This window comes from Rattus norvegicus, chromosome 7 (genome assembly GCF_036323735.1).
Source record: "Rattus norvegicus strain BN/NHsdMcwi chromosome 7, GRCr8, whole genome shotgun sequence".
Lineage (NCBI taxonomy): Eukaryota > Metazoa > Chordata > Mammalia > Rodentia > Muridae > Rattus > Rattus norvegicus.
The window spans coordinates 7,134,392-7,147,440 of record NC_086025.1 but is presented as its reverse complement, the minus strand read 5'-3'; the positions used below and the strand labels follow the sequence as shown (position 1 = coordinate 7,147,440).

At 36.5% G+C, this 13,049-nt stretch overlaps 1 protein-coding gene across 1 annotated transcript; it reads left to right on the top strand.

Annotated features, from left to right (window-relative positions):
* The first annotated feature begins 10,018 nt into the window (after positions 1-10,018).
* Or6c69 (olfactory receptor family 6 subfamily C member 69) lies at positions 10,019-10,957 on the top strand. The gene has a single exon (NM_001000066.1). The coding sequence runs from the start codon at positions 10,019-10,021 to the stop codon at positions 10,955-10,957; it is 939 nt and encodes a 312-aa protein (NP_001000066.1).
* Positions 10,958-13,049: the final 2,092 nt, after the last annotated feature.

Here is a 13,049-nt window from a genome sequence, read left to right as displayed (position 1 = left end):
CCTTTGAGCTGGGAGTCTTCACTCTCTTCTATACCTATTATCCTTAGGTTTGATCTTCTCATTGAGTCCTGGATTTCCTGTATGTTTTGGACCAGTAGCTTTTTCCGCTTTACATTATCTTTGACAGTTGAGTCAATGATTTCTATGGAATCTTCTGCTCCTGAGATTCTCTCTTCCATCTCTTGTATTCTGTTGGTGAAGCTTGTATCTACAGCTCCTTGTCTCTTCTTTTTGTTTTCTATATCCAGGGTTGTTTCCATGTGTTCTTTCTTGATTGCTTCTATTTCCATTTTTAATTCCTTCAACTGTTTGTTTGTGTTTTCCTGGAATTCTTTCAGGGATTTTTGCTTTTCCTCTCTGTAGGCTTTTACTTGTTTATTAATGTTTTCCTGTGCTTCCCTAAGTGTGTTCATGTCTTTCTTGAAGTCCTCCAGCATCATGATCAAATATGATTTTGAAACTAGATCTTGCTTTTCTGGTGTGTTTGGATATTCCGTGTTTGCTTTGGTGGGAAAATTGGGCTCCGATGATGCCATGTAGTCTTGGTTTCTGTTGCTTGGGTTCCTGCGCTTGCCTCTTGCCATCAGATTATCTCTAGTGTTACTTTGTTCTGCTATTTCTGACAGTGGCTAGACTGTCCTATAAGCCTGTGTGTCAGGAGTGCTGTAGACCTGTTTTCCTCTCTTTCAGTCAGTTATGGGGACAGAGTGTTCTGCTTTCGGGCGTGTAGTTTTTCCTCTCTACAGGTCTTCAGCTGTTCCTGTGGCCCTGTGTCTTGAGTTCACCAGGCAGCTTTCTTGCAGCAGAAAATTTGGTCTTACCTGTGTTCCTGAGGCTCAAGTTCGCTCATGGGGTGCTGCCCACGGGCTCTCTGCAGCGGCAGCAATCAGGAAGACCTGTGCCGCCCCTTCCGGGAGCTTCAGTGCACCAGGGTTCCAGATGGTCTTTGGCTTTTTCCTCTGGCGTCCGAGAGGTGTGTGCAGGGAGCAGTCTCTTCTGGTTTCCCAGGCTTGTCTGCCTCTCTGAAGGTTTAGCTCTCCCTCCCACGGGATTTGGGTGCAGAGAACTGTTTATCCGGTCTGTTTCTTTCAGGTTCCAGCGGTGTCTCAGGCGCAGAGGTCCTGCCGCTCCTGGGCCCTCCCCCACGGGAGCCCAGAGGCCTTATACAGTTTCCTCTTGGGCCAGGGATGTGGGCAGGGGTGAGCAGTGTTGGTGGTCTCTTCCGCTCTGCAGCCTCAGGAGTGCCCACCTGACCAGGGGGTTGGGTCTCTCTCTCACTGGGTCTGGGAGCAGAGAGCTGCTGCGGGCCGGGATCTGCGGGTGTGGGACTTCCGGTAAACACAGAACGTGCCCGGTCCTAGAGAAATTCTGCTTCCGTGTGTCCCAAGCTCACCAGGCAGCTTTCTTGCAGCAGAAATTTTGGTCTTACCTGTGGTCCCGAGGCTCAGGTTCGCTCGTGGGGTGCTGCCCAGTGGCTCTCTGCAGCGGCAGCAACCAGGAAGACCTGTGCCGCCCCTTCCGGGAGCTTCAGTGCACCAGGGTTCCAGATGGTCTTTGGCTTTTTCCTCTGGCGTCCGAGATGTGTGTGCAGGGAGCAGTCTCTTCTGGTTTTCCCAGGCTTGTCTGCCTCTCTGAAAGTTTAGCTCTCCCTCCCACGGGATTTGGGTGCAGAGAACTGTTTATCCGGTCTGTTTCTTTCAGGTTCCGGCGGTGTCTCAGGCGCAGGGGTCCTGCCGCTCCTTGGCCCTCCCCCACGGGAGCCCAGAGGCCTTATACAGTTTCCTCTTGGGCCAGGGATGTGGGCAGGGGTGAGCAGTGTTGGTGGTCTCCTCCGCTCTGCAGCCTCAGGAGTGTCCACCTGACCAGGCGGTTGGGTCTCTCTCTCACCCGGTCTGGGAGCAGAGAGCTGCTGCGGGCCGGGATGTGAGCTTGCTTATAATTTTGGAGAGTCCATGAAGCGATACTATTGGGAAGTTTTACATTGGAATGGCTAACAGCCCTACATTATGTAAAATTTTTTGTCACTGCTTCAATACAAGAGGATAGGACTTTCAATCTTTTAGTGTATTGTATTCATTATATGAATGGTATTTTATTAGCTGATCCCTCTGAAGGAGTGTTACTACAGGCCTTTGCTCTTATATAACATGCTTTTAAGTTTTTGTGAAGTAGTTATTGCTCCAGAGAATATTCAAAGACAATATCCTTTTCAATATTTGGGACACTGGTTATATCCTAAACAAATTGTGACTCAGAAAATCCAAATAAGAAAAGATAGTTTACTTTAAATTATCTTTCAAAGCATCTAAGAAATTTTAATTGACTAAGACCTCACCTTAAGATCACAACAGGAGGACTTAAGCCTTTGTTTGGTATTCTTACGGGAGATGCAAATCCGAATTCCCCTCAAATTAACTGATGAGTGAGAAATAGCTTTACAGAAAGTAGAGAAAGCTATGTGTCAATGATAGATACATTAATTACATAGAGTATGATCAATTGTTGGTTACTTGTACCCACAGCACTCCTTTTGCAAAAGAGACCATTAATGTGGAATCATCTTTCTTCATCTCCAAAGAAAAAGTTTTAACACCTTATTACGAAGCTGTTATTGGGTTAATACAGAATTGTAGGATAAAGTCATAGAAGTATTTTGACAAAGAACCTGATGAAACGTGCCTTATTCTAGACAACAATTAAATTGGTTATTATAGAATACTGATATTTGACCAATTGCATATGCAAACTCTTCAGGCAAAATTGATAATTTTCTTCTCTAAATGCTTTTGTATTTCCTGAAAATTTATCCATACAGCCCATAGAAAATGTGCTTATTATATTTACAGATGGCTCATCTAATGAAAACGCAGCAAATGTAATTGGATCACATGTTTATCCTCTTGCATTTCCCCCTGCTTCAGACCAGAATATTGAATTATGTGCTGTAGCCACTGTTTTTTAGATGTTAAAATCAAGGTTTCAGTTTGAATACTGATAGCCAATGTGCAGCTTATGGTTTACAATTGTTTAAAATTTATCCTTTTTTAGATACTGCTAACCCTCAAATTTTGCAATTACTTATGCTAATACAACTGATTTAAGAGAATGCACTGTTCCTTTATAGGCCATTTAAGAACTCAGACTGGATTGCCTGGACACCCTAGCAAGGACAATTCCACAATAGATTAATGTATTGGGCAGATTTTAGGACTTACGTAGAAACAATTAGATAACCCCATTCTTTATACCATCTAAATAATAGTAGCTTGAGACGATAATTTAGTATTTCTAGAAATTGTACAGTCAAATTGTAAATACAAATCCTCAGTGTTCTCAGTTTCTTCCTGTATTACACAGTGATGTTAATCTTTGAGGACTTATACCTTCTAAGTTATGGCAAATAGATGTTACTCATATTTCTTGTCTTAGAAAATTTATATATATATATATATATATATATATATATATGTATATATATATATAATTCTCAAGAACAAAGTTTTGAGAAACTTTAAAACAATATCTTCATAAAATAAAAAGGGGGAGTTATGTCCCTGTATACAATACAATTATTTAAATAATGCTCTTTTTACTTTAAATTTTAAAATTTGGATGCCAAGGAACTCTTTGAGTGTCTATGGCACCCTACAATTTAGCATACTTGTGCCTAGGCGAAATGGAAGGATCCACTTACTAGAATATGGCATGATCCTGATCAGGTATTAACATGGGAAAGAAGTCATATTTTTGCTTTTTCTTCAGGATGCTGCAGGAGTGTGCTAGCTGCCAGAGTGGCTGGTGAGACATGCTGATGCTGGGACAAAGAATGATTGCTTGCTGAGTGCTCTGACAATGGTGACTGGGAAGCTGTTTTGGATGTGTGTTCCTAATCCATCTTTGCTTGCCTATATCCCAGAATGGACAAGCTGCCTTACTTCAAGTTTTTAGACCTTGTGGGATAGAGAACATGGAGACTGTGGAAAATGCCTTCAGAAAATCAAAGAGAAATTATGACTCTCCTCTTTCCTTTAATGTGACAAGTTATTCTGACTCAATCATAGACTTGTCAATTCAATATTGGAAATAGTTTTATTTTGGAAGATTGGTTCTAGACATTTTCAGAGACATTTGCAAATTCATAATTATCTTGTATGAACTTACATTTGCAGTGGTTAAAATTGATACAGGATCTGGATTTTGAACAAATGTTAGTGCATGTGTTAAAACTCCTAATCATTTATTAATTGGTCATGTTAAAATTACTTTTGTTTCTTCTACAGTATTTAATGTAAGTTATATTGATTGTACAATTTTTAATTTTGTTACTGTATTGAAATCTGGCATATACCAGCTTTTGTTTTATAGCTTGTGAGTATTATAGGACCTAGATATTCTGAAAAAGGCTTACAAATATTGGAAGAAGTGAGTCAGCTTTAAGGAGAAGCAATAGGACAGTGGGTTTGATTATTGCTGGTGTAGTGGTATAGGCTATTTAATTAAAAACACTATTGCTTTGACCTAAGAAGTTAAGACCGTTATTTTTGTTAATCATTTAACAAAAATGTTAATGCTTTAACTATTCAAGAAGATTTATGCATTTGGAATAATGGTTTTATGATCTTTACATTAACTGTATGGTAGTAATGCTGGAGATAGTCTTGACTATTTTTCACAGGAATGTCATCCACATGAATCTGCTGAGGACCAGGGAACTCTGCCCTGGTTGTGCGGATCTAGGCATGGTTCTGTTGCCTGTCAGTCATTCAGGAGAAGGTCAGCTGGTCCTAAACCATCATGGGAGAGACTTTGGTATCATCACTGCTATTGTAGCAGCCATTGTCACTGTGGCCACTGTGGCTGCAGTGTCTGGGATCATGCTCTCCCAATCCGTTGTTAAGGCAAGCACAGTCGATAAAAATTTAGGAGAAGTTTCTGATAATTGGGAATTCTAAATTTAAATCAACAGTCAGTGCTTTACAGGAACAACTTGATCTCTTTTGGCCTCCTGTTCTCCTATTTTCACACATGTTTGTGTGACTCTGGTTAGAGTTCAAAACCTTATAGTGGATCTCAGTGTTATGGCCCTCATTGCCACAGTAGTTGCCTTTTGCTTCTTATCACATGCTTAGACAACATTCCCAGTCTGGAGCAGTGACTAAACAGGTATTACTCTCCATGGTAGGAGACAATCCCTCTGACCAAATCTGGCTTAGCCTTAATGAGAAGGAGTTAGCCAAAGACAGGTAACACTTTTGGACCAATGACCACCTAAGATAGGGTGCTGAGACTGACAGAAAGTCCCAAGGACAGGCAAGGGTGTTAGTTATCCCAAAGTGACCTAAGACAGGAGCTACTTTAAAAAATAAAAAAGGGGGACTTTTTGGACCCTCCTGGACCCACTCAGTGTTTTCTCCCTATTGAGCCTTGCTGATGCATGTGGAAGCTTTTATTCTTAACAAAGGAACATCTTGACCTTTCTGTTTGGCCAATGGGCAGTAACAGCTGGGCAGTAACACCATTGAGTCAGTTCCTGGTTTTTGTTTCTGTTTTTATCTTGAGGGCATACACTTGTTTTTCCACTATGCTTTCTGGGTTTTTCCACCTGGTGGACTTGGGTTATATATTCTGTGAACCTCAGTAAAGCTCTGGCATTCTCTTAGCATGAATGACCTGAGTCTTTGTCTTTCCTTAAATCCCCCAGGCCTGGTTCTTGGTACCATGGCTGCGATATATATAAGATATCTATCTATTTATCTATCTATCTATCTATCTATCTATCTATCTATCTATCTATCTATCTATCTAGATATATATCTAGATATATCATATATATATATATATATATATATATATATATATATAAATTTGTGGAACTGAAAATTAATCTGAATGATATGTTCAGCTCTTCACCAGACAGGTTAATAAATGCAGTTGTACATTGTTCCTCAATTTATCGTCCTGGACATAGTTAAGAGAGAGTCAATTTGGGGCTCAACAAAAATGTATGTTTCCATTCTAGAGAAAAATGAACACATCCTTTGACCTAAGAGAAAACTGAAATCAGTCTGGTCTACCTTTGGGTGGAAAATTCAACATAAATAATCTGTTAGTACTTGAGTTGGTCCTCTGATGCTCCTATGTCAGAACATTAGTTTACAAGTTTATAGGGTTAGGGAGCTGGGACTGAGAAGTGGGCTTGGATCATTGAGGTAAATTAATCCATTTTTTATAGGGGTGGGTTCATTTTCACAACTCTTTCTCTCTACCTGAGTTCCTTTACTTCTCCTCCGTTACGGGTTAAAGAAGAGTGAGGCTCTTGTTGTTGGACTTCTAGATTTGGAGTGGGGCTACCAGTCTTCAGAAATATGAGCTAAAACAAAACCAGTTGCTTTATAAATTACTTGATATTGAGTAAAGGTACTGAAGGGAATCCAAGTTTACTGAAGTTTTATAAAAATAATAGTTTTTGCTTGGGTTGGTATTTTTTTTCCAAATGATTGAGCACTTATTAAGGTAACATGCATGGGGATTTTTGGAGAAATCATTTATAGTCTTTGAAGATGTATCATTTTAAACACAGTTTTTGTCTGGAGAAAACATTTGCATAGCATAAAAAGTCATATTTCCTTGGGAAATTGTGTAGTTCTCAAAATCTCACAAGAATTTTTATTCCCTTTTGACTCTTTTATTAAAGCAATAAGATCAGGAAAATTCCCAAATACCATGATTAATTCATTTGGTGGCAATCTGAGTAATGAGTAGAAAATTACTTAAAATACATAAGTAATTAAAATTATGAAATAAATTAAGTAATGAAAATTATCCCCACAGTGAGAAAAACAAACCATAGACTCACATTTAAAATCAGACTAATTCAGAGCAGATAACAGTGTCTGTGCTCAAGCCAGTATTCTGGTAAGGACCCTTAAATATAAGGACTTGGACCACTTTGTCGAAGAATCACTGCATATATATGGTATTCTCCTTATGTTCCAAGTAAATGTATGTATTTACAAGACTTTTGATAAATTGATTTTGAATTCAAAACAATGAAAACAATTGGTATTGGCTAAATTTAAATAAAATAAATTCATCCTGTCTCTACTCTAACTTAAATTTTGTTATTGTTTTTGTTTTGTTTTGTTGTAAATATCATGGTATTTTATTCAATTTTTTGAATTTTTCTCAAGCAGGATAAAAAGATGAAGGTAGACTTGATAATTTAAAAATAATTTTTTACATTAAATTGATATTCAAGATTGCTAATATAAAGGAAGTTTCATTCATAGATTCAATTTCTAGTGTAAACTTTATTTTGACATAGTACATCCAGGAATAGTTTCTGAATGTACCTGTTGAATTTCAACAAAAATATGCTCTTAAGTATGGAACATCTACTTTTTGTGTTTTAGCTGTTATTACTGTCATGAGACTATTTGTGTAAATCTGGGATCTTGGAAGGAGGTGTCTTCACAATTACCTGAATGTGAAAGGAATGTCCTACAAAAATAACATTTCCTTTCTGTCATTATTGTGGATGTACCAACTCTGCTTCTTATTCCAAAGGACATGTTGAACTCCTCTATTTCTTTTGTTTGGGCTACTTCCACTTCTTGGAGTATCTTTCCATAACCTTACAGCTATGATAAAGTCTAGATTTATTTTCCTTGAAACATCCCTGATATTATTGTAAAGTAGGTTAATTTTTCCTTGAATACCTATTCTATTGTGTACATTAGTATTAAATATTTTATCGATATTAATGCATATTTTAGAGATTGTATGTGACCTACTTGATAGTCTAAAAGAAGGTATTGTAATATAATGTCATGAAAATCATGAAAATTTAACTTATACATGTATTTGAAGATGAAGATTCCCCTAGAAAGAATTTTCTCTGGAGATAGCATTACCTTTAATTATCATCTTAAGTATGTTATCTGTGCAAGTATCAAATATTTTGATTTCTTTCAGGGAAAGGTTAACTTTATTTTTTATAATAAAATAAAATTTAAAAGATAAAACAACCCTAACATATTGGAATTGACCAAAACAAATAGAAGGTAAAGAGGACTGGAGAAAGAACAAGAAACAGAGACTCTGTTGTTCCTACACTCAGGAATTCCATAAAAATACTACAGTTGCTATTCCAATTTATGCAGGGCCTGTGCTTGCTATTTGAGTCTCTGTGAGTTCACATAAACTGTAAACCTTGTTCTCCTCGTTTATTTCATTTCCTCTGGCTCTTACACTTTTTCTATCTCCTCTTCCTTGAGGTTCCCTGAGCTCTGCCATGAGTGATTTGATGCAGATATCTCACTTAGGTCTGAATGTTCCAAGGTCTTTATCTCTCTTCATAATGTCTGACTCTGAGTCTCTGTGTTTGTTCCAATTTGTTGCAGGAGGAAGCTTCTCTGATGATGGCTGAGGAAGGTACTGATCTGTTTCCCTGGCCCAAGTCACAATTTCATTTCTTACTACCACTGTCAAGATATACTACATAATTATCTACTTGTCAATAAGCCTTCTGGAGGTAGGTACATACTCTGTCCATGATAAGTATCAAACTTGGGACCTTATACAAGCTACAGAAGGACTGCAATTCCGATCTATGCCCTTGGTTCCTTAACATCTTTCTACCTGAGTGGTAGCCAGAGATTTTACGTTTCCTAAAACCTGTTAATTTACTCATGATATATTGTACTTTTGAAACTCAGTTCCTGCTTTGGAGACCATGCAGACCTCAAAATCATTGATGTTTTTAATATTTAGTCAAAGAAGGAAAACATATAAGAATTACTAAATGGAAAAAATGTTTATGCTTAACAGTTTCTATTACTTAATAATTTAGATTCTCTAACCTTTTATCCCCAAGTTCATGATTCATCTCTAAAAAATCTTTATCTCAGTACATTTCCATATGGCTTTCTCTTGATATTCCTGCCTCTAAAATCCAACAAAACCCACATTTCTACACTTAAATTTTTATCTTTTCTACACCAATATTCATTTCTAATACTGGTTCCATTCTCAAAACTGCCAATGCAGAAGACAAACATAATAGGTTTTTTTTAACAATGGCTTTACCAGACTTGGTATTGGAATAGAGTCTATACAAAGTATAAGATACAAATATAAATCAATTGAAATGTTAGTTAAACAGCAAATGTAATATTTCCCAAGTTTCATTTAGACTCCTGATTCAAGAACACAGTAATACTAGCAGTGATAGTGTTGATATACTTCAGCTTGATTTGTTATGGTAATTGATGATAGTATATTAAACTAAGACATGAAAATGACATGTGAGTCCTGATGTGCACTGACCCATCCACCTCTCTCTCTCTCTCTCTCTCTCTCTCTCTCTCTCTCTCACACACACACACACACACACACATACACACAAACGCAGAGAGAGAGAGAGAGAGAGAGAGAGAGAGAGAGAGAGAGAGAAAGAGAGAGAGAGAGATTATATGCAAGGGAACAGAAAGGATGAGAGGGGGGATCTGAAAATACATAGTGTTATGCTTCAAGTGACTTTAGATTTGACTGTAAACTTTTAAGATATTATTCAAGCAAAACTATTTTTTTTTTTGGAGCTGGGGACCGAACCCAGGGCCTTGCGCTTGCTAGGCAAGTGCTCTACCACTGAGCTAGCAAAACTCTTTAAGGAGAGAAAGGAAATAACATTCCAATTTTAAGGTTTCAACAAGTAAGAAAAAATAATTTTACTTCCTTTAATTTCCTCATGTGTGTTCATATAAGAAAGGAACAAATGATACCACAATATAAGTTATTCACTATTAGAATTGTAAATCAACATCTTCGATTTCTGCTGAGATAGCATGAAGCTATGAAAAACTATTTTCCAGTACAGCCCTCTTTACAGATGTTGTTCTTTTTGAAAACTGGCTTTTGAAATGTTGATGGTACTTCACCCTTACATATCATTATAGTTCTACAGCATAACCTCCTTCCTCACATTTTATTTAGACTACCTAACAGTCAGAGGGTCAAAATGAAGAACCATACAGAGGTGACAGTTTTCATCCTAGCAGGTTTGACTGATGACCCACGGTGTAAAGTTGTATTATTCATATTCCTGCTTCTTACCTATCTGCTCAGCATCACTGGCAATCTGACCATCATCACACTCACCCTGGTGGATACTCATCTGAAGACACCCATGTATTTTTTCCTTCGGAATTTTTCTTTCTTAGAATTTTCCTACACTACTACATGCATACCCAAATTGCTTCTTACTATGGCAACTGGGGACAAAACCATTTCTTATAGTAATTGTGTGACTCAAGTGTTTTTTGCTTTTCTATTTGGAGCATCAGAATTTTACTTGCTGGCAGCCATGTCCTATGACAGATATGTAGCCATCTGCAAGCCCCTGCATTACATGACCATCATGAACAATAAAGTCTGTGTGCAACTGGTTCTCAGTTGTTGGCTTGCTGGTTTTTTTGTCATCTTCCCTCCACTTGTGTTAGGCTTGAATCTTGACTTCTGTGCTTCCAACATTGTTGATCATTTCTACTGTGACACGACTCCACTCATGCAGCTTTCCTGCACAGACACACAGCTCCTGGAGACAATGGGATTTGTCTCAGCTTTGGTAACTCTCTTACTCACATTGTTTATGGTGATCATATCCTACACCCACATTGCTATTACAATAATAAAAATTCCTTCACCTGAACAAAGGAAGAAGGCTTTCTCTACATGCTCTTCTCACATGATTGTGATATCCCTTTCCTATGGCAGCTGCATCTTCATGTACCTTAAACCATCAGTCAAGCAGAGAGTATCTATTTCCAAGGGAATTTCTGTGCTCAATACCTCAGTGGCTCCACTTCTGAATCCTTTTATCTATACCTTGAGAAATCAGCAAGTGAAAAAAGCATTTCTAAATACAATACACAGGATTGCATTGTTCTTAAAGAAATGACTGTTTTATTCAAATATATAGAGGAAATGAAGAACAGAAATTCATATTACATCAGCAGAATTTTAAAGAGGACTTCCCCATTTTGACTTTTTTTCTTTATACCATACATCATTTCAAGCTACCTGTTCAGTGAAATTCTTTGACACAAGTATGAAAAATTCTTTTACTTTCCAATACAGATACTTAAATTACTCATTCTCTTAAACATTGAAGGATTTGAATATACATTTTTCAATGTCTCTGTAGATTTTAGAATTCAGGATGTGACTTTCAATAAGACTCCGTACTAGAATGCCTGCACAGAAAGCTGAAAACCTGAGTGTGATTCCTTAATTCTACCAAAACTAACATATTTTAGTTTTAAATTTTAGTCATAATTTTAAAAAAAGGTTTCAGATTATATTTTATGAATGTATAATGCTTAGTTAATTATATTGCCATATCTTTATGACCATATACAAAGAAGGTAAAATAATAACTTGTATTTTGCCAATTCAGTGGGTATTTTACTTAAGAGACTATTATCCTAGCTCCTTTCCAACACTTTTGATGCTCACAGAATAGAAAAAAATATTACAAGTTGCCAAACTTTCATTTAAAAAATCACTTATTTTCTTTATGGTTGATATTTTAAAGTAGATTTTATTGTTTTTAAGAGCAGATATGTTTAGAAATGAAATGTATGTATGCATGTATGTATATGTATATGTGTGCATTTTGAAACCTAAATTCTGTTTGTTTGATGTAAAATATTCTTTAAGTTTACTGGAAAGTATTTTTGAATATTCACTAACTATAAACAATGCTGAAGTAGCCATGTTGGTGAGGATGAATGGATACAGGTTCTGACATTTTTGGGAGGAACAGTCTTATATTAAACTTCCATTTCCTCTGATCCTTACAAACACTTTGCCTTGAGCCTTAAGTATAGCAGTTTTTTTTTTAAAATAGATATATATAGTGGGACTGGCACCACAATTCTGGATTTTGATCTACCATATTTTTCTGCAAATATTTCTGCATATTGAAAAGATATTTCCTTTAAAAGGATCAAGTGAGTGTAAAGACAAATATTTAGAAGTCTGAACAACATGACTACCTAAACATAACCTGAATAAGGAAAATACCACTAGACATGCTAACATTGAAATAAGAAAATTCATGTTGCCTCACCACAAACAAAAAAGTACAGCAACTAAGGAGTGCTGAGATGTGGAGAAATCATCTTCTCTGATGAAAAGCATATTAATTGGTTAGCCAATATCAAACTTTCATTCTTGAAAAAATATGTATGTGTATGTACGTATAACTAAGCAGGTTGTATTTTATGCCATTAGGAATATATGTAGATGATGTATTTATATATGTATATGTATATGATGTATATATCTATATGACATACATGTAAAGAAATAGAGACTGTAACTGTGAAAGCATGTAAAGGATCTATATGGGAGTAGAAAATGGAAGGCATAATTGATATGATTATATTATAGTTTCAAATATATAAAAGAAAGAATGCTAACTCAAGGTATTTACTAGTTTTACACATTTTAAACAAAACAGGATTATAATACTCACCCATTTATCTTTTTTCCTCCAAACCCTCCCATTTGTTTTCTCATTCTCCTTTTAGTATACTATTATAACATATGCATATATGTGCACAATTAGATGACTACAACTGCTGAAATTGCTTATCTCTTGTACATAACACACCTGTATGTAATGTATATTTACAGAATGGCACATATAAAAACATCTTTGTATGTTGATATAAATTCCACTAATGAAACCAAGGCATTTAAAAAATAAACGTTTTTACAAAATTTTTTTGTTTGGTTTTAATTTTATTTAGATTTGTTTATATATTATATATGAGTTCACTGTAGGTGTCTTCTGACCCACCAGAAAAAGGCATCAGATCTCATTACAGATGGTTGTGAGCCACAATATGGTTGCTGGGATTAGAACTCAGGACCTCTGGAAGGGCAGTCAGCACTCTTAACCACTGAGCCATTTCTTCGGGCCTTTAATTTTGTTTAATCTTTATTTTCTTTACACTTTAGATTTTACACACACACTTGGTCCA

Excerpts from the sequence above, each read along its gene's own strand:
- Or6c69 (NM_001000066.1), top strand. The coding sequence starts at position 10,019 with ATGAAGAACCATACAGAGGTGACAGTTTTCATCCTAGCAGGTTTGACT.